Genomic DNA, 22234 nt, shown 5'->3' on the forward strand with positions numbered 1-22234 from the left:
TACATACTCCGTAGATAAATAAAAGGATAAATAAACAGGAATTTGATTGAACGGGGCACGCTAATCTAGCGCGGCAGATGATGTGCGTTGGCCAAATCACCTCGGATGGATATGGGAGACCGCATTTTGGTCAACCGACATTGGTCAATTGCGATGGGTGAGATTGGAAACAGAAGAAAATCATGTATGGTAGAACGCCATACGTATGTTGCTATGCATGTAAGAATGTTAATAAAGTATTTTCCTTATCGACAAAGAAGAGTGAGTCGTCGACTCGATCAGTATGTATAGAGCAGTATGTACTCCGTATAAGGACGATGCAGGACCACGCTTAGGGCTATCGATACGTGGGTAACCAGGACGGCGGTTAAGGTCAAATAGTCCCTGCGGACAGCACTGTCTGCATGTATCATACCGACTAATGAAGACTAAACCCAACCATGTGAGTCGGACTGATCAGTGGTCACACAGATCTATCTCAGTATCTTCTCCTGATCGGTCTCGCGTCCGGTCGGATAATGATACCGGACATTCCACGGTGATCCGCAAGTGGAGTCCGCAGTCATTTCACACTGGCCCCTAATAGGTCTAGTAGTCCCGAACAACTGATGAAAATTCCCCTCGAAGGTCTAGCCTGTCAGGAATGAAGTAAGGTTTGGCGTTCTTGCCGAAGTGGAAACCCACCCGAGGTGTAACAGTGGGATTGGTAGAGCCTCAGGGTTACTGAACTGGGTAGTGTGTGGACGGTGGATTGACAGAGGTCGTACTCCAGGGTGAGATCGACAGGTCTGATTTGTTGAGCAGTAAGGACACGAGTTGCTGCATCGTGGGGTCCGAGGGAGATGCAAGGCATGACTGGGAGATCTCCGTCCGATAGTTTCAATCTCTTATCAGTTTTTTGTACGGTCTAGAGAACCTGTTTTCAGCAGTTCCCAGTATACAACCGTGGTTTCAACGGATGGATAACAACTGGGATGGGACAGGAAGAGAATTCATCCCCAACGGGTAACGATCCACAACGGCATTACTGCATGCGGGGTACCTAGCGCCATATCCTCGTGGACGCTAAACCTGACTAAGATAAGCCCCGTCATCAGCTGACCCCGCGTGTGGATTTTTTTCCTGCAGCGTCATCAGCGCTTGCATGATTAGCATGATTAGCATGATTCTTTTCTCTCTGGTCGGGAAATGAAGGCCAAGTCGGTCCTCCCTCCGCTCTCACCTATTTCTCTCTCTCTTTCGCTCCCTTTCATCTCATCTCTTCTGAACTTCCGTTCTTAATTCCTCTCCCTTCTCGTCTCGACTTCCCCCTTTTCTTTTTTGCTCTTTCTCGACCGTATATTCTACTCCAATATTCTACTCCACTATAAGAATCCCCTTTCACAAGCCTCGAGGCTTTCAAAGTCGCACCGCCACCGTTCACCATCACAAGGGTTTCTTTGACGTCTCGGCCCGTAGTACCGTTGCATGATCTACACAGGTTCGAACCGAGGGGGCGTGGTTGTCTTCCCGATCTTACCCGTTGACTCTATATATCGCCGATAGCCACCGCTCGCCGTTCGTCCTTTCTCCCCTTCCCTGCAGAAAAAAAAAACCCCCCCGAGATCAGGGAGTAAGAGTGCCTTGCTCTTTCGATGCTTCACCTGGCTTCTTCCCAACCGACCGACAGGTCTGGATCCTCCTCCACCCAACCGTCAGAGTTACACAACGCCCCCGTGACGACTCCCAGCGATAATGGAAGTTGTTCATTCCCTTCATTGAGTCCGGGCGATGGGAGTCTTTATTCCCCGCCGCTGTCTATTGGATCAAACTCCGCCTATATAATGCATGATGCGACCCACTCGGAGGCGCTTGCCTCCCAGCAGTCCCTCCCCTCGCTACAGATCCGGACCGATATGCCAAACGGTCCCGCGATAAGCCCCGCCAAGGAATCCGACGACATCGTGCACCGCAGCCTGTCATCCGATAGCCTACCCCGCCGGACCCCCAGCTTTCGCGGTCTGCTGAGCGGCCCCAATCCCAGCGTCGGCTCGCTGTCGCCTGCGTCGGTCTTCTCATCGCCCCAACTGATGGCCATGGGTGACATCACACCCTTGCCGTCGCCGATTGGCGGTTTCTCCTCGTGGAAACTGCCCCGTCGCAACTCCCAATCGCTCTCGCGAACCCCATCGACCGCGTCGCGCAACGGGTCAAGCCTCGGCCTCCGCCTCAGCGACTCATCTCAAATGCTCGGACCGTCGGAGTCGCGATCGCGAAGCAAACAATACGTGTGGGATAAGACGGGCGGGGACAAGGTTGCCGAGTCTCCGAGCAAACCTCGATCAGACAACGCTGGAAAGCATGCCCGCAACCGTAGTCTGAGCGACTACGTCCCTCCCGGAAAATGCGTGCACGTGAAGCCTCGTCAGGTGGCGGTGTCTATAAATGGTGGATCGCAGGGCATGCCTGCCTGCGCTCGCGTTCCATCCAGTACATACAACCTTCACCGCGAACAGTATCTCGCCGTCTATCGGGGCATCACCCTTCCCGCCGTTCGCCCTCCAACTCCCCCGCGAAGCAGCGGATTCGAGAAGGACAGCACCGAACCAGTCATCACGCATCCGCCCATGATGGATGGCCCGGATGAGGTCTATACCGTATCATCGATTCGAACCCAACAGCCGCGACAATATCGAAAGCTTCGCCAGCTGGGTCAAGGGACCTTCAGTCAAGTCTGCCTGGCCGTGCGCATGGAGAAACGGGAGAACGCATCGAATACAAGCGGCATGCCCTCGAGCCTGGAGGGGGTCAACGCTGCAACCCAGAAGCTGGTGGCCGTCAAAATCATCGAACACGGTCCCGCCGGAGGGGCGGACGAAGAACGGCTGGAGGTATCTCTCAAGCGAGAGGTGGACATCTTGAAGTCGATCAATCATCCGTCGCTCGTACAACTGAAAGCATTTGGGAGTGATGCAAAGCGGGCGCTCCTGGTTCTGGACTACTGCCCCGGGGGCGATCTCTTCGACGTGGCATCTTCGGGGCCGCGGCCCATGGCACCGGGTCTCATCCGGCGCATCTTCGCGGAGATGGTGGATGCCGTGCGCCATCTACATTCCCACCTTATCGTCCACCGGGACATCAAACTTGAGAGTGAGTGCTTTCTTTCACCTGACCTTGGGTGGAATCCGCGCTGACCGTCTCTAGACGTCCTCATGAATCTTCCATACGCCGACGTGGAGAATATCGCTGATTGGCGGACGTACGATCGGGCCATTGTCACACTGAGCGACCTCGGTCTCTCACGGCGCATTCCGGAGGCACCCGAAAATCAACTCCTCCATACTCGTTGCGGCAGCGAGGACTATGCGGCGCCGGAGATTCTCATGGGCCAGCCCTACGACGGCCGCCTGACCGATGCCTGGGCTTTGGGTGTTCTACTGTACGCCATGATGGAGAACCGACTGCCGTTTGATGCTCTACCTGGGTCACGTGGCGATCCCGCGAAACTCCGTGCCCGGGTGCCTCACCGCATCGCGCGCATCGAATGGTCCTGGTACCGGTACGCTGACAGCGATGGCGAGTGGGACCCGGAGAAAGGCGCCGAACTTGAGGGCGCGCGAGAATGTGTTGAGATGCTGTTGAAGCGGAACACGAGACGCAAAGGCCTGGACGAGATTGCAGCGACCGAATATGTCAAGGGCGCGATCGACGTACCCGCGGGGCTCAAGAGGGGTGATAAAGAAGTACCTTAAGAGCTGGACTCTTTTTCTTCTACTACTTTTACTATTCATTAATTTTGTTCACTTGGGGTGTGGTTTGGGTGTTTTGCATTATGCTTACGATTGATGTTTGTTCTACTGACTTTTCTTTATTCTTTTCTTCTTTTCTTCTTTGGCTAGACCAGAGTGATGTTATACCCTAGAACTTACCATTCTCCGACTTTGTCTGCTGTTTGTCAGCTTTCTTTCTTTCTTTTTTTCTCTACTTTCTTTTTGGTGTTACTATCCACTCGTGTATCGCATCAGCATGTCGCATTTGTATGTACAAGAAGTCAAGCATCTAGATAAAGATCGCTCTTGTAAGAATATTTCTCATTCTACCATATCAATAGTAGTGAAAGATAAAAGTGATGTCCACTACCCATACTCTTGAAAAAATAAATTTTGATTGATTTCTTTATCAAACCGGGGAGTCCTGCCCAAACTCCGATTATTACTATACTAAGGTGAATATACAATATGCATGCGCATGTCGAATGTTACTGCAGGTATCCGTCCGAGACAGGTCTCGGTATTCTAAATCAGGTTATCTAAATGAGATTTCCAGACTATTGAGATGTTGAGAAGGATGCTCTGCTGCATTGCAGTATATGGATCTTCTGCGTGACCAATGTGTTGAGTTGTCTGCTTAACATCTCGTACCGCTATATATAAATACATGCATGTGTGTTAGACTACACACTAGATGAAAATGAGTAGAAAATTAGCTGAAAAGAGAATTATATATTTTTCTCAACAACATCTATTACTATAATTGATTTCTAAATCTATATGCTGCACGAAATACTCCCATCATAAACAGCCTGCATAGATCAATAGTGAGTTTCATAGAGCTAGATCAAGTCTATCCACGCTGCACAACCACAAATAATGCAATGCACCCAGTACATAAAAGATGGCTGAACCAAAAAAACCAGCCTGGTCACTCCTCGGAAAAATCACATGAGACCAATCAGGGCCGTACCACGGTATCTATACAATAATATCATATATCTGAGTTCGATAGCGCGCGCTAGACTCATAGGCCATGTCTTGTTTTCACTACCCTATGCCGGTCTGTAGTGCCAGTCATTGCCCTAAGAAGTCGAGTCATGCATACATTTGATCCCAGTATCCTGGCTAGTCAGCCCCTCAAGAATGATCTGTGTATTTATCCACAAGGTCACACTTAATTATCACATGGTCCATATCTTCTGTGACAATCCTTCCCCTCTCATTCTCTCAATCCATATTCAAATAGTGTCTTGCCTGATTACAACACCAATTTGCTTACCCCCGTCAAATAGAATATATAACCTGGCTTTTTCTACTCCGCTACTGTTAGTATTGTGCTCATTGTGATTACGCTGACATCACCATGCAGCAAGCGCCAACTCACTAACTGCTAGTGCTGACCAGCTTGGACACATCTGCGCAGAGCCTCGTTGTCGCGTCGGTCTGAGCTTGAGCCCCTCTCGGGTGTCTGGGGTTGGGCTGTTTCAACATTCTTTCTCTTAAGGATGCTTGAGGTAGGTTGATTGTGCTGTACATACATGTACTGTACATATTATACACTATACAACGTACGATATCGGCCTATATATACACTGCGACAGCGGAGAAGAAACGAAAAACAAAAGAAAAAGAGATAAAGAAAGAAAGAAGAAAAGAGAAAGACAGAAGAAAGAAGCAAGAAAGGAAAAAGAAGGAAAGAAAATGCTGTCCTTCACCTCCCACAACCCCTCCACCCCCCAAACCATCCTCCTCATCCACAGCGGCTTCTCCACCAGCTCAGAATGGGACCAAGTCCTTCACCACCTCACCTCCGAACCACACCCTTACCACGTCCTCGTGCCCGATCTCCCCTCCCACGGCACCTCCCTCCACCTGAAGCCCCTCAGCGTCTACAGCACGGCCTACCTCCTCAGCCAGCTCATCCGCGACCATGCACACGGCGGTACTGCGCACGTCGTGGGCGCTAGTCTGGGCGCACATATCGCCGCCCAGCTTGCGGCGCATTACCCCGCGCGCGTGTCGTCGCTGTTTGTTACTGGCTTTAATATCTTCGCTCCGAATGTGCTGACGCCGTTTTTACCCCCGCTGGTGTACTTTCTGCTGCATACTGCTGAGCTACTGTCTCACCCGACGGAGGGGATGGCGCGCTTGCAGCGCGGGGAAGGATCGCTGGACCTGTGTCGTGATGCTGTCGAGATGGTTGTGTCGGCGCGAGAGCTGGAGAGGATTGATGGGGATAGTGTCTCCGCGTTGGTGGTTGTTGCTGCGGCCAAGGAGGGCCTGTTGTTGCCTGCTTGGGATCGGCAGGATGATGCTAGGCGACTGCTTGAGTCGGTGACGCGCACTGGGAATGGACCCGCACCTGCTAGTAGGGCCGTTCTGCACCGTGGGGTACGGCATTCGTGGCAGATTGACGAGCCGGAGCTGTTTGCGCGGACTGTGCGCGCTTGGATTGCGGGGCTGGAGTTACCCGTTGGGTTTGAGGATCTTGACTGAGCGGATCTTGAGCCCTGCGTTGATGTGTGTCGATCAGCGAAGGCTTGCTTGTTTTCTTGTTCATCGATAAGCGTCCATGGTGAGTTCGTCGATCCGCCGCGCGTATAGCGCCATTGCGTGCATTAGCGGATCGCCGAACACGATCTGCCGCAGCCCGAGATCAGTCGTCAGACATGCTTCGACGCCTTCGGGCCCTTCGTCTGGCAGACTGTAGTAGTTTGATCGCGCTCGCAGAACGACGATCTGTCCGGCTAGGGAGAGGGGCGCCGTCGGCACGCGCCAGACAGCAGGCTTGTCTTTGCGATCCCGCCAGCTGTACTTTCGGCACCAGTGTGGCGTGGGCGAGGCATACAAATTCAGCAGCGAGGTGACGTACGTCTTGTCTGCCCGCGCGACGGGATCGCCTTCGTTGACGAACGAGAAGAACGCGGATCGCTGCTGGGATGGCGATTGCGGGGGAAACAGTGGTCGGATGGACACGGGCGGCGCACCGAACGTGACGCAGTGGACGGATTTGAAAAAGCTGGTCAAATGAGCCAGTTCCGACCGCGCGGTCAGCGACAGCATGTGGCAGTAGAGCAGACTGGCGACTGCCCCGCCGGCGGAATGCCCCGTGATGAGCAGGGAGTATGGCGCGTGCCCGGGATTGGCGGCTATCAGCTTGCGCAGACGACTCGCCACGGTATGGATCATGTTCTGCGCGACGGACAGGAACCCGGCATGGCAGGCGTTGGACGGGTCGTCGAGGAACCCGCTCGGGGGGGTGGGTGCCGTCTTGACGTTGACGGCCCAGTCGCGGAAGCTCTGCGTGCCGCGGATGGCCAGGACAACGGTGTTCATGTCCGCGACCGCCACGGACTTGATCATCATGGCTTTGGTGCCATGCCGCCAGTCGGAGCCCACGTACGACCAGCTGTCCCTGTGCATCGGCTTATAGTACACGTCACGGGAGTACTGCGCTGCGAGACGGAAGAGGGCGAAGGTTTGCGGGTGTCTACTTATTAGCATAATACATGGACCTCTATCTATCCAAGCGACCTACAATCGGAGCGACGGGAGGTCGGGCGGAAGCCGCGAATTCTGATAGACGTAGACTTTGGCAAAGTACGCCGCGTACCGGGAGGTCTTCTCCAACGGCGCTGGGCGGTAGACTGTGCCGGTATCTTGCACTGGGTATGTGGATGCTGTTGTACTGTCAGTACCCAGCGATTCTGTTATAATGCAGTCATATGCGTTGACTCACCCATATCCACCCGGTCCTTCTCCGTAAATAGTCCCTCGTCCATTGCAGTTATCGTGTCATCTAGCTTGCGCATAAACAAGCCATAGACGTCCACACCGCTCGCCCACCACTCGCGCATCTGATCCTCTAACTCCGCGACGGCGGTGCTAGCCGTGTCGACGGGGTGCAAGAGCATCCCTGACAGGTTTGCGTGGGAGTTCCATTTTGCTAGTGGTCGCTGTGGGGGAGAGGATGGTGCTGGGGCTGCTAGATGGACTGATGAAACGGCTTGGGATTGATAGGTAGTCGAATGTAGTGGTACCGCTGTAGAGGCGTGGGGCTTGACTAGCGAGTGAGTCGTGGTAGCCCCGACCGGAAGGGCATATATTGGGTGGGAGGGATGGGACGATCCTCGCTGGTGTGTATTTTGACTCTGAACTGGGCCATTTCCTGTACTCTGTGTTCTGTGACGTCGCCTATGGGAAAACCATGTCATGGTGGATATATATCGAGGTCTAACATAAGAACTTGAATTTAAGATCGATCGCGATAATAAGGGAAGCAAAAGTGACTCGACCAGAACAAATAAAGAAAGAAAAGAGAAAGAACCAACAGAAACAACACGAATGACAAGGGTGTCCCCATTATTTCATGCAGGGACTCCCACTTCGAGCTGAACCGGTTTTGGTCTTCCCAGATATACCAAAAGAGCGGTGATAGGCGGATGGCAAACGCACTGCCTCATTGATCATCGCGGCTGCAGGTCCCCAACGCGTTGATTTGCCACATGTTTTTGTAGACCGAGTGATGTGGCTGTTGATTTGTTGTTGTGTGTGGCCAGTTAGATTGATTTTTTGCTGTTTTGACTATTGGATTATTTGGGTTGGAGATTTAATGTTGATTGTGGGGATAGTGCCATATCCGCCTAATGGGGTAACTTTCTTGGGCTATAACATACTACAATTCCCATCACTGGAGCATTATTTTCTATCACCATATGCATATTAATCACTCAGATAATGTTATATAACTTGGTTTGAAGAGAATATAGTCGAGTGAATATGGGATACTTGATAAAGAACAGATATAAATATTCAACACGTGATGCGATGCCTCTGAGATACCTACTTATAGTGAACTGTCGCTTTCTCTTCTTCATGATTCTTCATTTCAATCTCATCCTCTTTTAGAACCCTTATCTTGGATATGACTGTGCATTAATATGAGTCTCAACTCTCCTGTTCTATCTACACTGTCTTGAAACTTGCGTATCAAGAGACATCCAGCTTCACAGGATACTGATATAGTAGACTACTCATTGAAAAGAACTGACTGAGTTTTTGACCTTCCCACTTATCTACACAACATGTATTCCCAGTCTTCTATCACCCCCCGACTCCTTAGGGCTTCCAACTCTATCAAGAAGCACCAAGCTGAATGCCCTCAAGACAGCACACGTCCGCTTGATTCACTGCCAACCGAGATTCTGCAACACATCTGTGCCTGGGTAAGTCATGATTCTTGCAATAATACGTAACCCTGCTAACCTGTCTAGTTGGCGGAAATATCCATGTCTGATCTCCGAGTCTTCAGCCTGGCAAGCAGTGTTTGCTACAATACTGCCATTCCAACCCTATACCACAAGCTAACGGTGAGGGTTTTCGACGGTGTTAGACTATCAAATGTACTTGCTGAAATCAATGTCACCGGTCTGGGCAGACATATCCTCAAATTTGGAAGATGCATCAATCTGGTGCACATCAAACGCGCCAGACACCACGCTGATAGGATTGTGCCAGCTGCCCTCGCCCAAGGCCCGCAAGCGTTCACCCCGACGACCATTGAATACTTCAACGAGTCACAGAGAGCTGAGACGTGGGTCAGAAGCACTTCCGCCAGTCAAACACTGGGATCGATGAACAGCGTGTGGGCCCCCCTGATCAAACTGGTTAGGGATGTAAAACACCTGACCCAGTTCAATTATGCAGTTCCAACCCGATTCCCACCAGATCTACTGCCCGCGATCCGCGATTATCATCCAAACTGTCAGCTCAATATCTGGGCGGCCCAGGATATGCTCCGGCGCCCGGATCTGACAAAGCTCGCGAACTATGGGCAATTCGACCTAGACATGTTCCTCTTCCGCGGCTTGCGCACTCTGGCAGTTGACTATCCGTATACCAGACGTGCCACTTCCCAGCTTGCTATTATGCAGAATGCGATGCCATTCATTGCCAGGGCCCCGGCGCTTAAGAACCTCTGTCTGCATCTCGATGTGTTGTGGGCCAACTGGTACCCGCCCATCACGGGCAATACCCTCCAGGAGTGGAGGGCGCTCTGTTTGTACTTCCTCGATATGCCTCGTGCGCAGCTGGAGACCCTTGTGTTCAAAGGAAGCGCAACTTCTGAATGGCCAATGCTTGTGATGTCCAAAGTCCTAGATCTCTCACAGCTTCGATCCTTGGACCTCCACCTTACAAGACGTTATGATCTCTTTCCCCATATCGCCCAAGCAGTTCCAAATCTCCAACGCCTAGCACTGACCATGCCCGGTCATATCAATGACCCGAACGGAGCCACGTACATCGCGGACAAAGTCCTGATCACGGCTCTTACAAGCTTCACTCCGCTCCAATCACTCCGCATCTGCGGCCTGAACCGTCCCTCCGTTCTCTGGCCCATCGTCGTCCATCACGCGAAAGTGCTGGAAACTCTACTTCTCCAGCCCACCGAATACAATTACCACAATATCGGCATAAACGACGACCCCGACCGACTCCCCGCGTTCGATATCTGGGAAATCAGGAAGCTAGGATCGATCTGTTCCCGTCTGAAGGAGCTTCGGATTCCGCTGTCCCGCAGTAACGGTGACCGCACAGAATGCGACCTGTACCGCGCGATCGGCCGGAACTTCCCGTCTCTCCATAGCCTCATGATCGACATGTACTGGCACAGGACGCAGAACGACTACAAGTCGACGTTTGCGCTCGTGTGCGACACGGTTCGCAACGCCGCTATGGATCACCACCTGGCCAGCCAGATCTGGGACCTGGTCTACCTGCACCAAGCCAATCCGCGGCCGCTGCGCCGTCTCACCTGTGCGCCTTTGCCCGCGGCCTTCTTCGAGTGGGAGGCGTGGTACGTGATCATGAGCGTTGCGCGCCACATGATCGTGACCTCCCCGGGCGACTACCCCGTTCACCCGCTCTCCATACAGGAGGTGCCCAAATCAAATCACAACATGCACGCCCGGGTCGTCGAATGGACCGCCACCCGGTTGGATGGAAAGCCGTCGCACCTCGTTAAACTGCTGTTGAGGTTTCTTTGGCCACGCCCCCGCGGTGTATGGGCCGTGGACGACTCCTGGATACCGGGCAAGGCGCCGTGGAGCGCGTTTCCGCTCGCGGCGCCACGTTATCGGCGCAGGGGGGCTGTCAGCTTGACGGGTGCTCTTGGGCAATCGTGGTCGGTGGAGACGGGGTCGCTAGTAGCAGCCAGTGAGCCGATCCCAGCAAAGGGGGCTGTTGGTAAAGGTGAGAACGACGATTCCAGTGAGGACGAGACCAGATCGGAGGCTGACTAGCTAGCAGTGGACAGAGAAGCGGTTGCTGCTTCGTATGCAGTCGGCTCAGCGTCAGGTGCGATTTCCCATTAACTTTCCCCTTGCACATATCCTCACTCCCCACTTCAACGATGGTGCTGCAGATAGCGATGAGGAGAGTGATCTTGATGATGGCTAATTGGTCGTGGCACCTCTTCTACAAATGGTTCCACGCTTGACTCTAAAAATGGAAGTGACCTCCGTACCATGTAACCTGTTTACCGCATTCTTCATCTCCTATGTTGCCTCGGTGCCTTTCGTGACTGTCTGGTCTACATGTTCTTCCTCTCTTTATATATTCCATGGTGTTGTCCTATATGTTGGTTCTCAATCCGCTCGATCCCCTGCAATCGGATATGCACAATTAAGCTGACAATGATGCAGACATAGATTCGGATATTGAAGAGGGCGGTGTTGCTCTCGAGGGACACGATGACTTAGCTGTTGGAACGGAATAAAACCTGCCAACAGTTGATACAAGTCTCCAACACCGAAATGGTGTGACCAGGTATCTATGTTCCCAGCTGGCGTGGTATGATGAGGCTATTCTCCTGCAAACTATGTGCGTGTGGCTAATTAAGACTAGAATTCGAACGCAACTATGTGCGTGTGGCTAATTAAGACTAGAATTTGAACGCACATCCATCCGGTCATTCACACCGTTTGTTTTCATTTCTGTTCATCTTGAGTCTTGCGAGCCCTACATTGGCAGCACATACCCGATATTTCTTTCATTTGTTGTCTCTGCTGAACAGGATTAGTGCGAGAAGTTGATATCTTTATTTCTTATTGCCTTTCTCCCCGAAAAACAGGACAAGCACATCAGCACGTTGACAGTTTGTTGACCATAATCCTACCACATCCTGATCCCAGACTATTGTGGTTTCATTTCTGGGACAGGCTAGTTAACAAATACATGAGAAAGGATATCCAATGTTGGCGTTAACATTCTGTACATTATTTTTTATGTTGATGATTACGGCGAAATGAGTGATGATTTATGTACTATCTATGAGATGTAATAGTTATGCAGTGGCGTTTTGAATGATGAACTGGCTCTTCATTGGGACTACAAGAATAGTAAGACTGGGTGTTTTGAATAAAGAATTGTAGACTAGCCATGAGGCTTCGAATATTATAGCTTACTGTCCACGCGTAGCATGCTGTATAGCTTTCTCCCTTACTGAATAATCCAGGGTATAGACGTGGATATCGCATAGTAGAATAAAAAGTGTGCACCTTGAGAGTGCGACATATAACCACTTCACGGCGTCGCAAAAAAGACAGATCTACAAACAGCTCTAGCATTTACAATATATCTCGCCGTTACAAGAACACACTTCCTATCTACTTACGATCTTCCCAAGATCAAGAACATTGTAATATCGAGAAAGATTTACCCTAATCCATATATCCATTCAAAAATTCAACGCCATAACCCCACACCCCCGATGGTGTAGTTGGTTCATCACGTTCGACTGTAATATCTTGTTGTAATCGAAAGGTCACCGGCTCGATTCCGGTTCGGGGGAGGGTTATTCTTTTTTCTCTTTTTTACTTTTGATATCTTGTTTTTGTGGACTGGAATGCAATTCTAGGGTGGTGGTGTGGGGCAGTGGGGCAGGGTTGATATCGAGAAATTCCATAGGGTGTATCTAGATAGTGTGGATGTGTGTTCCTGCTGTGTACCTTGCATGGAACAAAATGTACGGAGTACTACTTTATGCTGTCATTATGGGAGTGTTGATTAAATTCAAGTCACGGAGTTACGAATTGAGGTCTGTACTCTGCCAGTACAATTATATCAGATTATATGGACTCCATGAAGTTGGTTCGATCATCTGCGTCATTTTCCATACTCCGTAGGTTGCCCGTATAGAAGGCCAGTTAGTTACCAGGTCCCAGTCTAGAAGCCAGAGCTTGAACCCTAGGATAGATCTTGAATACCTTGTCGTAGGAGAGAGTTGAAATGCTCAAGCAGGACTAAGCCCTACCGTTTGCCGATCAGCGTTGATATACGCGGATGGCAGATGACAGAAGGAAAGAGACAATGCTAGGATACGACTCTGTGTACTTAACCATCTATATGACTTACTGGCAGGACATAGTAGAAGACACATAGTAAGCTTGTCAACCGTACACTGTCATTTCTGAAGAAGAATCCAGAGGAAGATCCGCAGGAAGTCAGATATTCTTCACGAGAGTACACTCGCTACACCATTGTCATCCCCTACAAGCCCCATTCCATAAATATAAACAACCAACAAATACCCTATTCCAAAACCCACATCGAGCACCATACAGCCCTACTCCAAATATCCTCAACTAACCCTCACACGAATCCCAAACGAACCTTAAAGCAGCAACCCGCAAACCCCCGATGGTGTAGTTGGTTCATCACGTTCGACTGTAATATCTTGTTGTAATCGAAAGGTCACCGGCTCGATTCCGGTTCGGGGGATGTTATGCGATTCTTTTTTTTTTCAACATATTTTGAACGATATCTGTTTTTGTGTGCGTTGAAGGGGGTGGGGTGTAGATCCGGTGGATGGATGCATGTATGTGTGGAGGAGGGGAGAATGTACCCTGGAAAAGCACACCCAGATTTGAGTCCCTGGATTGTCTAGAATAGAACCGGTATTACTGTACTGTTAGTAGACGCTATACTACTCGGTAAACAGTTGACGATAGGAAAATGGTAAGAAACAGGGATAAAAGTGGAGACTTCAGACTGGACTAAACGGCTAGGCGAGATGGTGCTGAAGAAAGTAGAACACCATGGGATGTTGAGTGTCTACCTGCGCTTAAGCTGATCTTGATAGGATGTGGTCTTGATTGAATAGTGATGTTTTGCTGAATGTGCGCATGCTGGGATAATGTATGGACTTGTATACGAGAGTATATTGGAAAAGAAGAAGTGGGAAAATGTGATAATCGACATAAGACGTGCTCAATGATATATGCAAGATATTCATGATATATGAAGTGCCTCGGCTGACACCGCGGTAGTTACATGTTATATACCCTATGCAGTCGATCCAATCGTAGCTATAGCTCTCATGATAAGCGCTGATTCCAATCGCATACACAGACTGTATAGTATAGTATATCCAACTAACGAATCCGCCTCCGATTCCACATCCTCACGAAATCCTCCTTCTCTTTCACTCCCAATCCCATCCGCTTGACCCGTCCCAGTCGCGCCAGTGCATCCCCCACCTGGTTGAGCATCGCCTTCTCACTAGGTGACATCTCTCCTGCGTCGCCGCCGGAGTTGCTCCCGTATGCGCTGTCCTGGTCTAGCGTGTCGAGGTAGTTATCGTCGTAGGTTGAGCGGCGGGTGGCTGTGGAAGTGGACGCTCCTGCCGACGAGCCAGGGGCCTTCGCCCCGCTGATGACTGCCTCCGCGATGCGCACTCGAATGCAATGCGTGGGCTTGCTGAGCAGTGCCCACAGAAAGTCGATGTAGCTTTCTGGAACGGGCGTCACTACGTCCGCGGGTGTATAGCGTAAGCTAACGGGGAAGATCTTCGCCTGGGCGGGTGCGCCTGCGAGCGCGGGGCTCAGAGGGAGAATGCCCCGGCCGTTGGTCGTTGTGCATTCGGGGAATACCGCGATCGGGCGCCCGGGATACTTGCGCTGGAGCGTGGCGAGGTCGACGGTGCGGGTGCCTGGTGGGGGGCGCACGCTCGGCGGGGCGAATGAGCGTAGGATGGCTTGGAAGAGGGATATGTGCTCTACTTCGCGCGAGTGCGGGTATGCGGCGGTGAAGACGGGGTCGAAGATAGCGGCTAGGTAGACGGCGTCGATGGGGGAGGTGAAGGACGAGGCAATGATGGATCCGGGGCCGGGGAGACGCGTGTTTTCCTGTCTGGCGAGAGAACTGGGAAGGGGCTGTCAGTGGTGTCCTTCGTGTCTGTGGTTATCAACGGAAATGAATGGCATACCCCTTTCTCACGCCGTCCACTTGGAGGTCAATCCACCAGATACTAGGAACACCTAGAATACACCAAAGAGAGGCTTTCTTGCCCAGCGACCCTATCGGACACCATTGTAACACGAGAAAGTACAAGGCGCAGACGAAGATGAAGAGCGGAAGTCGGACGCAGAAGAGAAACGCGCGGACAGGAAGTTGGAAACCGGCTGGTTGAGTGGGGATGGGCAGGAAGGGCGCGATGCCAGAGCCTAATCACACAGTGTCAGACTTGTATATATTCGTATCGTGTTAGAAGGATGAGCGTACCTCGATCGCGAAATTGGGTAAACTTCTCCATGGTTAGAGCTGGGTGAGGGGAACGGATGAGGCTGTCGCCATGTGTCGCATGGGATAATTCAGTGTGATAACGGATCGTCCGGTTGAAGGATAGTTCCTAACAGGGAATGGGCCAGGGTAAGCGATAACGGTGCTTTCACATGTGAGCCATGGTCTACCACACTTGCGATGCTGTATGGCTAAAAGGTTGAAATATCGTCATCATCATCATCATCTTCGGTATCTCTGGACGTCACGCTAGCCGCTTTGGGAGGATTCGACAGGGTCCATCAGGTGACTATGTGGCCTGAGGTGTCGATCATGCCTGATGGTGATACCTGACCTGGTCTTATTCCCGATAGATCACTAGCAGGACATTCCTATCCTGGCATTCTCTTGGTAGGCTACTTCTAGTCTTTTCTAGTCTTAAAGTTGTTTATGGTTCTCATGGAAAGTACGCCATCCCAATAGTTAAACATAGTAACAATCAATTCTGGTATAATCTGACAAAGTTACATAACACACACCAACCCCATTTATAGTAGGTTCCTGCCTACTGCTGTACAGAGCAACAGCCCATACAGAGCCACAGCCTACTGCTCAGACATGACACCCGGATATCCCGCCTCCTCGAACAGCGTGCCTCGCGCCTGCACCATCGCCGAGATCTCCAGTATGAACTCATACAAGATGACCACGTTCGTGAGAACATGTCCGAGAGTGGCGGACGAGGGCTCCGAGTCCGCTACGGCACTCTCACCCTCCTCCTGTTCGCCTGACGCCGTGCTCTCGCCCTTGTCGGCATCCTTGGCTGATTCCTCGCCGTGTATAAACGGCTGGAACAACCGCTTGCGAAGTTCGTCAGCGGCAGAAGTCTGGGACTCGGAGTCGCGGGATGGGGGCATGTGTAGAGATGCATCGCGTAGTGGGGAGGCGACCGCGGTGCGGTGGGGCGATGGAGACATGCTATGTGCTTCGAGAGGGCGAGGGGTTCTGCCTCTGGGTGAGCCTATTGAGTCGATGTTGGGTCGGGGTCGCTCGGACGCGCCGCCGGCTGGGCTTTGGATTCCAGAGGCTTGTTGAGAAGTCGGAGATGTGGGGTCGTCCTCGTTGTGAAGCAGGTCCCGTCGAGCGGCTATCAAGATGTCGAAATCGGGGACCTCTTTCCGCCACTGCTGGATCTGCTGGACTAGTTTCTGTAATACGGATGTCAGGGTAGGAGTGTTGTCGCTGGACCAGGATGGTTCCGTGTAAGCAAACTGGATCTGTTCCATGACATTGGCATCCTCGGGTAACGGCGAGTCACTGTAGTCGTACTTGGACGGATCGACCAGGAGCCAACCGTCAAGAGAGAGGAGATGGGACGACGCAACACTCATCAAGACTTCGGTCAATGCCAAGTTGACGATCACGCTATTAGAAAAGAACTCCTCCAGGCAATTCAAGAGTTCCTGACAGATGGGGTCGTCTTGTCTGATCTCCAACGGCTGGTCCTCTCCGAGGTCATCGTCCGCAGGTATGCACAGCCGGGACTCTAAGATCAACGATGCGTCTTTGAGGTAGTCTTCAAACGACTCTTCCAACATCGGGTCATCAACGACCGATGTGGCCAACGTTACAAGCTGGCTTAGCTCCGCGTTCAGAGCGCCAACCGTGCGCTGCTCTGCCGGTTGACCAGGGAGGGTGCGAATCAACGAACGGGCAAAGGTGTGATGTCGCTGAAGGACAACAGCCATGAGCCGTAGAGTAGCTAGGACGGTCTGACGGTTCTTAGACTGCAGACCAAGAAGGGCCAAGTCCCTCAGATTGAACAAAGACGGAGATGGTCGCGCCGCCTCTTCTGAAAAGGCAGCCAAGACATCTAGGGATTTTCGTCGGCTCATGGACATGTCAACACTCTTCTGGGCCGACTTGGTCTCAAACCCAGATGGCGATGCAAGCAAAAAGTGAAGGATCCGGTGCACCAGGTCGTCCTGCTCGATGGAGTCTAGGATGCGATACAAGTAGGTGAGAACAGCCGCTGTGGAGCCTCCCTCGACATCGGATGACTCCAGTAAAGACGGGTATCTGCGAGACATGAAAATTAGCGACATCCAAACAGACGGGTCGAGGGACATACAGAAGCTGCTCCAGGAATAAAACCTGGAAGTGATCGAGTAACGTGGCATTGACTTCGCCTGACTTGCAATGATCGATGGTATCCTGCCAGAACAGGAGGTACGCCATGAAGGAGGCCATGGTCGATCCAAGCGTAGGCGGAAGCGCGGTTTCCTGCCTCGCATGATCTGACAATGCCACGATGTGGGGAATCCTCTCTTCCGGCCTGATTTCAAACGACAACCTACAAATATCAGATCAGCCCCGTCGTCCAATACTGCAGGAGTCTACTCACCCGCCCAGCTGACTATACAGCGCACCCAGCCCGGTCGCCATAAGCGTCGCGAGATCGCTCTCAATCAACCATCGTTCAAGATCCTTCGACCGTGAGGCCGTCTCAATGAGATAAAGGAGACCCGTGCGAGCAAAGTCGCCCGCGCGACCCGCGTGATGCACATACTCAACCAGCAGATAGAACAGCGGGAAATCGTCCTTTCTCATAGCCCCCGCAAACTCAGCCCCGACGCTGGTCCGGGGCTCGCGCTCCTCCTCGTCCGACCGGGGAGCAAACCACGCTGATAGAATATGGGGCTGTAAACGGATATTGTTGGCTACGCCAAAGAGCAGCTCGACCAGCCGACACTCCACATCTTCGGACCTCTTGTCAGCGCGACGCACCAGGTCCACCAGAGCCCGCGCGAACAGCCGGTTGTCCACGACGCCGTCGACCTCTGCGTCGATGAGGGTGTTGAAGAGGACCGTGGCGGAGCGCAGGACCGTGTCATCATAGGAGGATAGCGAGAGCTTGGTGACTGTTACGAAGATTTGCGAGGACGAGGCATAGGCGAGACACGGGTGCGGAGCCGGGCCGCGGGACTCATCGCCCAGGACGGAGTTCAATCGGTCGATGCAGTTGCGCGTGTGCGTGGCCACGGTCTGGTCGCCCGACGGGGCATTATTGGAGCGCCATATTTGCTGCGGTCGGTCAAAGTTAGACGGATTCCCGGGACTTCAATTGTCGAGAGACTCACCTGTAGGGTATTACAGGTCCGTTTGAAGGCGGTTAGTCGTTCAGTAGGAGTGGTGGCTTTAAAGCTTTTGTTTGATAGCGAACGGGAGCCGCCAATGAGACGAGACCACTGTAGGATATTGATTAGTGGACCGAAGTAAGAGCTAAGAAAGGAAGTAGGGATTGGCATACAAAGTCCATGATTCTGTGAGAACAACATGATACTGTGAGGCTGGATCGGGGTCGCTGGAGACCGCGCGGGGGGAAATGACGCTGAAGGTCTGGAAGAATAACACTCGCCCTAAGGGGGTTTAGCGTGTATCCTCGAGTAGGGTTAGTGCTGTGGGTTTCTGCAGCCTGTTCGCCAATAGTATCAGGTTTATAATATACTCAGGTACAACGACGACATTCTCAACTGGCTTTACTTCTTAGATCTTACGTTCGTATTGATATGTACGTGTGAGATACCTCAACAGAGGTTGAGTCAAAGGAAATCAACTGAAATAGTGTATGCGCACGAACGGTTGTCATGCTCTGTAGACCCCCCAGAACTATATCAGTGCTTGACGGCCTATATGTCGACCTTTAAGAATGAGAATTACTTTGAGTAGGAGGTTATTCAAGAGAACATCCTCAAAAAATGTCCACAAGACTGTCTTATGGACAGGAAGATGCCATATCACTGCAGTATACCAGGAACCATCTAGCCACCATCTCTATACTCCCAGCACATATATTCCCCTATTCCCTACAAGTCCTGATAGGTCAACACGCGTCAATAATAACTAACTACAGCCACCCCTGGCTTACAAGCTGCACAATGACTTCTTGTGTACGTAAATAGTGAGAGCTGGACGGAAATAACAAGGACTTGGCTCGGAGATTGCTCCGGAGCACCGCAAACTGCCGCCTTTACGAAGTACTACTACTACTACTTTCCAAATACGCACACTATGGCGACGCACCAAGTTACTTACCCTTGCCACTAGGTAAATACTAGGTAAATACTACGCTACGCGCTTTCCACCCCAGGTAAAAACAGTCCAGCGGAGGAGCTCCTAGAGCTATCGGCTCACTAATTATATTTGCATCCGTTTTAGCTGAACCTGAATATCCCCGCGTAAGGGATTAGTATCCACCGCGAGATGCAATCCCAACCAGACCCGCCGCCACAACGCCAGAGATGCGCCCGCTCTCCATCCCAGTCTAAAAGATTGTCCATCAAGTCATTCAGAAAATAGGTTCGAGAAGGGAAGAAAAAGGGAAGAAACGAAGAAGAAGAAAGGAAGAAAGAAAGAAGAAGAAAAAAAGAAAGAGAATGGTCAGGCTTAATCGCTGTCGTCCTTGGGCCGCCGCCCACCGCGCTTCCGCTTGGGCTGTTCGTTGCCGTCACTGTTGTCGTCGTCGTGTTTGCGGCTGGTCGGTTGGTCGGGGACCTTGGCGATAATATCTGCCAGGAAGTCCAGCACTTCGTCTTTGGCGACGGCGTGTTTGAGATGCGACGCGGTGACGCGTTTGGAGTTGCGGTCTCTCGCCTCCTTGGCGGCTTTGGTGACGAGGGAGATCATAAATAGTTCTAAAGCCTTGGCTATATCGAGTCCATTAGATTCAAGCTAGCTTCGAATTGGAAGGATAAAGACTTACACACGGCAATGGGAGTCACTTGGGCCACCTTGCCCACATCCTCATCTGCTTGCATGATGCGCTTGATGCGCGCAACGGGGAACTTCGTCTTCACCTCCACGGGAGTCGGTGCACTAAGGGGCAGGGGTTCCTCGGGATGCGACATGAGCGGTGCCATCGGCGGCGAGATCGGCTGTGCAATCGGTTGTGCAATCGGCTGCGGGATGGTCTGTGGCATCGGCTGTGGCATCGGCTGTGGCATATGTTGTGGCATAGATTGTGGCATCGGCTGCGCAATCGGTTCCATATATTTATGTTCCGTCATATGGGCCATGGGCGCCATGGGGGACATGGGCGCGACTTCGGCGGCACGCGCGAGACGGGACGATCGACGAGCCATGTCGGGGTCGAAGGGAATGGGCTCTGCGTACGGAGGCACGTACTGCTGAGACGTCCTACCGTGCGGGGCCGGGGGGCTCTGGTACTGCGGGGTGAAGAAGGGAGAGGCGTCGTAGGAGGCGCGATGAGCCACCGGGTTGCCGAACTGGTAGACGGGGGTGTTGACGGAGGGGGAGACGGGGGATTGGAGGGAGGATAAATCGGGAGATCGAGGTCGGTAGTTGTCTTGATCTGTCATCGCTAGATGGATTGGTGTCAGATCATCTTTTACGTACGCTGGTGTGGAGTGGAACTGGTGGTTGTGCATACAAGACAACCGTGTTTGATGCGCGTAGACCAAAGCGGACGGACGAGTGGAAGGCTCACCTTTTCTGGCCAGCATTAAAATAGATTGAAGAAGAAGATGGAAGTTAACACAAAGGATAATTCCAGAATAAGGTGACCATGCCTGACTGAAGCAGGATATAATGAAGCAGCAAGATGAGTTGCAGTCGTTATTGGAGAAGGAGAAAGCAATGTTTTTGTAGATCGCGCGCCACGGTGGTCCGAGCGTTGGCCTGAGGGGGAAGGCAGGAAGTGCGTGGGCCTAAGACTGCAGGCGGTCAGGCAGAAGAAATGGAAAGGACCGGGAAGCTTTTTCTTCCGGGAACAGAGCAGCGAACCGCCCTTTTAACCCTGCGCCCCGTTCTCTTTGGCGCTAAAAATATGATTTTATTTCGTTTTCTTTTTGATTTTTGATTTTTTGGTTGTTCCGATTTTTTAATTTTTCATTTTTCAACTTGGATTTTTCCCTTTTCCCTGTTTGTTTTCATCCAGACTCGACCTCATCCATCCATCCAACTAATCAACTGTCCTCTTGTTGTGACTAATCATCTTCATCTTCACTGGATAAACTTATGCTATGCTTCATTCATTAAGATCTTCTTCTTCATCCAAGGTCCTTTGATATCCCCGACATCACTTGGAGAGACAGCCTCTTCTGTCTGGATCTGATATGGATGTCCCAATGCCAACATAACTTCTCACACTTCAACCACACTCAACTCACCCAGTCATCAGACACAGGCTGCTTATGGCTCATCAACTGTCCACCCGTAGAGATCTTCTGTCTGGACGCATCGCTGATTGGATTACCTTCGGTCACGAACCTTGGTTGGAACGCGTGATGTGATTCCTCCCAGCTGGGGGTGGGTGGTATCGATGATGCAAAGCCACGAGGCTTATGTGCCCGTTCCTTTAGTTTGCCTGCTGTATTCGATGTTGGACCGACTTCCTTTGCTTGGTGTCATATTTACATCCTATGTCTGGGTCGTCTCCCTTGATTGTATCCTGTTTCCTTGTCTCCGTCTCTTTCACTATACCCTATACCCCACGAATGCCAATGATGATACAAGAGCTCCCGAGATGTCGGGTTGACAGACAGGACGCGCAGAAACCTCCAGGTATCGCCGCCGTCTCAACTCTAATAGTTACATCGATGAAGGCCAAAATTACTTGATCTAATCTGATGGCCTCTGCTCAACTTCCCGACCATGATCACTCCGGAAACGGCGTCGTGGTTGGTACGTCAGCGACAGGGATTCGTCACGGCCCCTGAATCCTTCTGCCTGTCTTACTGTGCCCCGGGGATGCCTGTCAGGCTGGTGTTTGGAGTCTGTCAGAGATATATATAGTATGTAGACCCCACTATGGAGTGCTCCGTATAGTACGGAGTACGGAGCTGTCCGGTATGAATGGATAGACGGATTCGGCTGTGGCGGTGTGTTAGGTAGAATGCTGTCAT

The 22234-nt window shown here is 51.7% G+C and overlaps 8 protein-coding genes and 2 non-coding genes across 10 annotated transcripts; 5 read left to right on the top strand and 5 right to left on the bottom strand.

Moving 5' to 3' along the window:
* The first annotated feature begins 1184 nt into the window (after positions 1–1184).
* On the top strand, positions 1185–4055 carry P168DRAFT_292818 (putative protein kinase). The gene is made up of 2 exons (XM_024837670.1): positions 1185–3129; positions 3184–4055. Exons 1-2 carry the CDS (start codon positions 1635–1637, stop codon positions 3729–3731), a joined length of 2043 nt encoding a protein of 680 aa, XP_024690338.1. The 5' UTR covers positions 1185–1634; the 3' UTR covers positions 3732–4055.
* Positions 4056–5453: 1398 nt separating this feature from the next.
* Positions 5454–6248, top strand: P168DRAFT_321316 (alpha/beta fold hydrolase; the record flags this gene model as incomplete). The annotated part of the gene is made up of 1 exon (XM_024840453.1): positions 5454–6248. One exon carries the CDS (start codon positions 5454–5456, stop codon positions 6246–6248), a length of 795 nt encoding a protein of 264 aa, XP_024690339.1.
* Positions 6249–6308: 60 nt separating this feature from the next.
* Positions 6309–7666, bottom strand: P168DRAFT_321317 (lipase family protein; the record flags this gene model as incomplete). Its single annotated transcript, XM_024840454.1, has 3 exons — positions 6309–7242; positions 7291–7432; positions 7492–7666. The coding sequence occupies 3 exons, from the start codon at positions 7664–7666 to the stop codon at positions 6309–6311; spliced, it is 1251 nt and encodes a 416-aa protein (XP_024690340.1).
* A 2309-nt stretch (positions 7667–9975) lies between these two features.
* On the top strand, positions 9976–11148 carry P168DRAFT_292820 (uncharacterized protein). The gene has a single exon (XM_024837671.1). The coding sequence runs from the start codon at positions 10016–10018 to the stop codon at positions 11051–11053; it is 1038 nt and encodes a 345-aa protein (XP_024690341.1). The 5' UTR covers positions 9976–10015; the 3' UTR covers positions 11054–11148.
* A 201-nt stretch (positions 11149–11349) lies between these two features.
* On the bottom strand, positions 11350–12128 carry P168DRAFT_292821 (uncharacterized protein). Its single transcript, XM_024837672.1, has 3 exons — positions 11658–12128; positions 11456–11603; positions 11350–11390 (listed from the first exon to the last, which is right to left on the bottom strand). Exons 1-3 carry the CDS (start codon positions 11723–11725, stop codon positions 11385–11387), a joined length of 222 nt encoding a protein of 73 aa, XP_024690342.1. The 5' UTR covers positions 11726–12128; the 3' UTR covers positions 11350–11384.
* A 388-nt stretch (positions 12129–12516) lies between these two features.
* On the top strand, positions 12517–12603 carry P168DRAFT_t141. The gene has a single exon. It is a non-coding gene; the product is annotated as a tRNA-Tyr (tRNA).
* An 842-nt stretch (positions 12604–13445) lies between these two features.
* Positions 13446–13532, top strand: P168DRAFT_t142. The gene has a single exon. It is a non-coding gene; the product is annotated as a tRNA-Tyr (tRNA).
* Positions 13533–14020: 488 nt separating this feature from the next.
* P168DRAFT_292822 (lysophosphatidic acid acyltransferase LOA1) lies at positions 14021–15518 on the bottom strand. Its single transcript, XM_024837673.1, has 3 exons — positions 15315–15518; positions 15019–15256; positions 14021–14954 (listed from the first exon to the last, which is right to left on the bottom strand). The coding sequence occupies exons 1-3, from the start codon at positions 15343–15345 to the stop codon at positions 14186–14188; spliced, it is 1038 nt and encodes a 345-aa protein (XP_024690343.1). The 5' UTR covers positions 15346–15518; the 3' UTR covers positions 14021–14185.
* Positions 15519–15809: 291 nt separating this feature from the next.
* Positions 15810–18651, bottom strand: P168DRAFT_274372 (uncharacterized protein). The gene is made up of 5 exons (XM_024835420.1): positions 18622–18651; positions 18452–18559; positions 17716–18395; positions 17443–17664; positions 15810–17390 (listed from the first exon to the last, which is right to left on the bottom strand). Exons 1-5 carry the CDS (start codon positions 18628–18630, stop codon positions 15917–15919), a joined length of 2493 nt encoding a protein of 830 aa, XP_024690344.1. The 5' UTR covers positions 18631–18651; the 3' UTR covers positions 15810–15916.
* A 946-nt stretch (positions 18652–19597) lies between these two features.
* Positions 19598–20861, bottom strand: nctA (negative cofactor 2 transcription regulator complex subunit BUR6). The gene is made up of 3 exons (XM_024837674.1): positions 20818–20861; positions 20074–20691; positions 19598–20017 (listed from the first exon to the last, which is right to left on the bottom strand). The coding sequence occupies exons 2-3, from the start codon at positions 20687–20689 to the stop codon at positions 19758–19760; spliced, it is 876 nt and encodes a 291-aa protein (XP_024690345.1). The 5' UTR covers positions 20690–20691; positions 20818–20861; the 3' UTR covers positions 19598–19757.
* Between the last annotated feature and the right edge of the window lie 1373 nt (positions 20862–22234).

Source organism: Aspergillus campestris, assembly GCF_002847485.1.
Source record: "Aspergillus campestris IBT 28561 chromosome Unknown P168scaffold_11, whole genome shotgun sequence".
Classification (NCBI taxonomy): domain Eukaryota; kingdom Fungi; phylum Ascomycota; class Eurotiomycetes; order Eurotiales; family Aspergillaceae; genus Aspergillus; species Aspergillus campestris.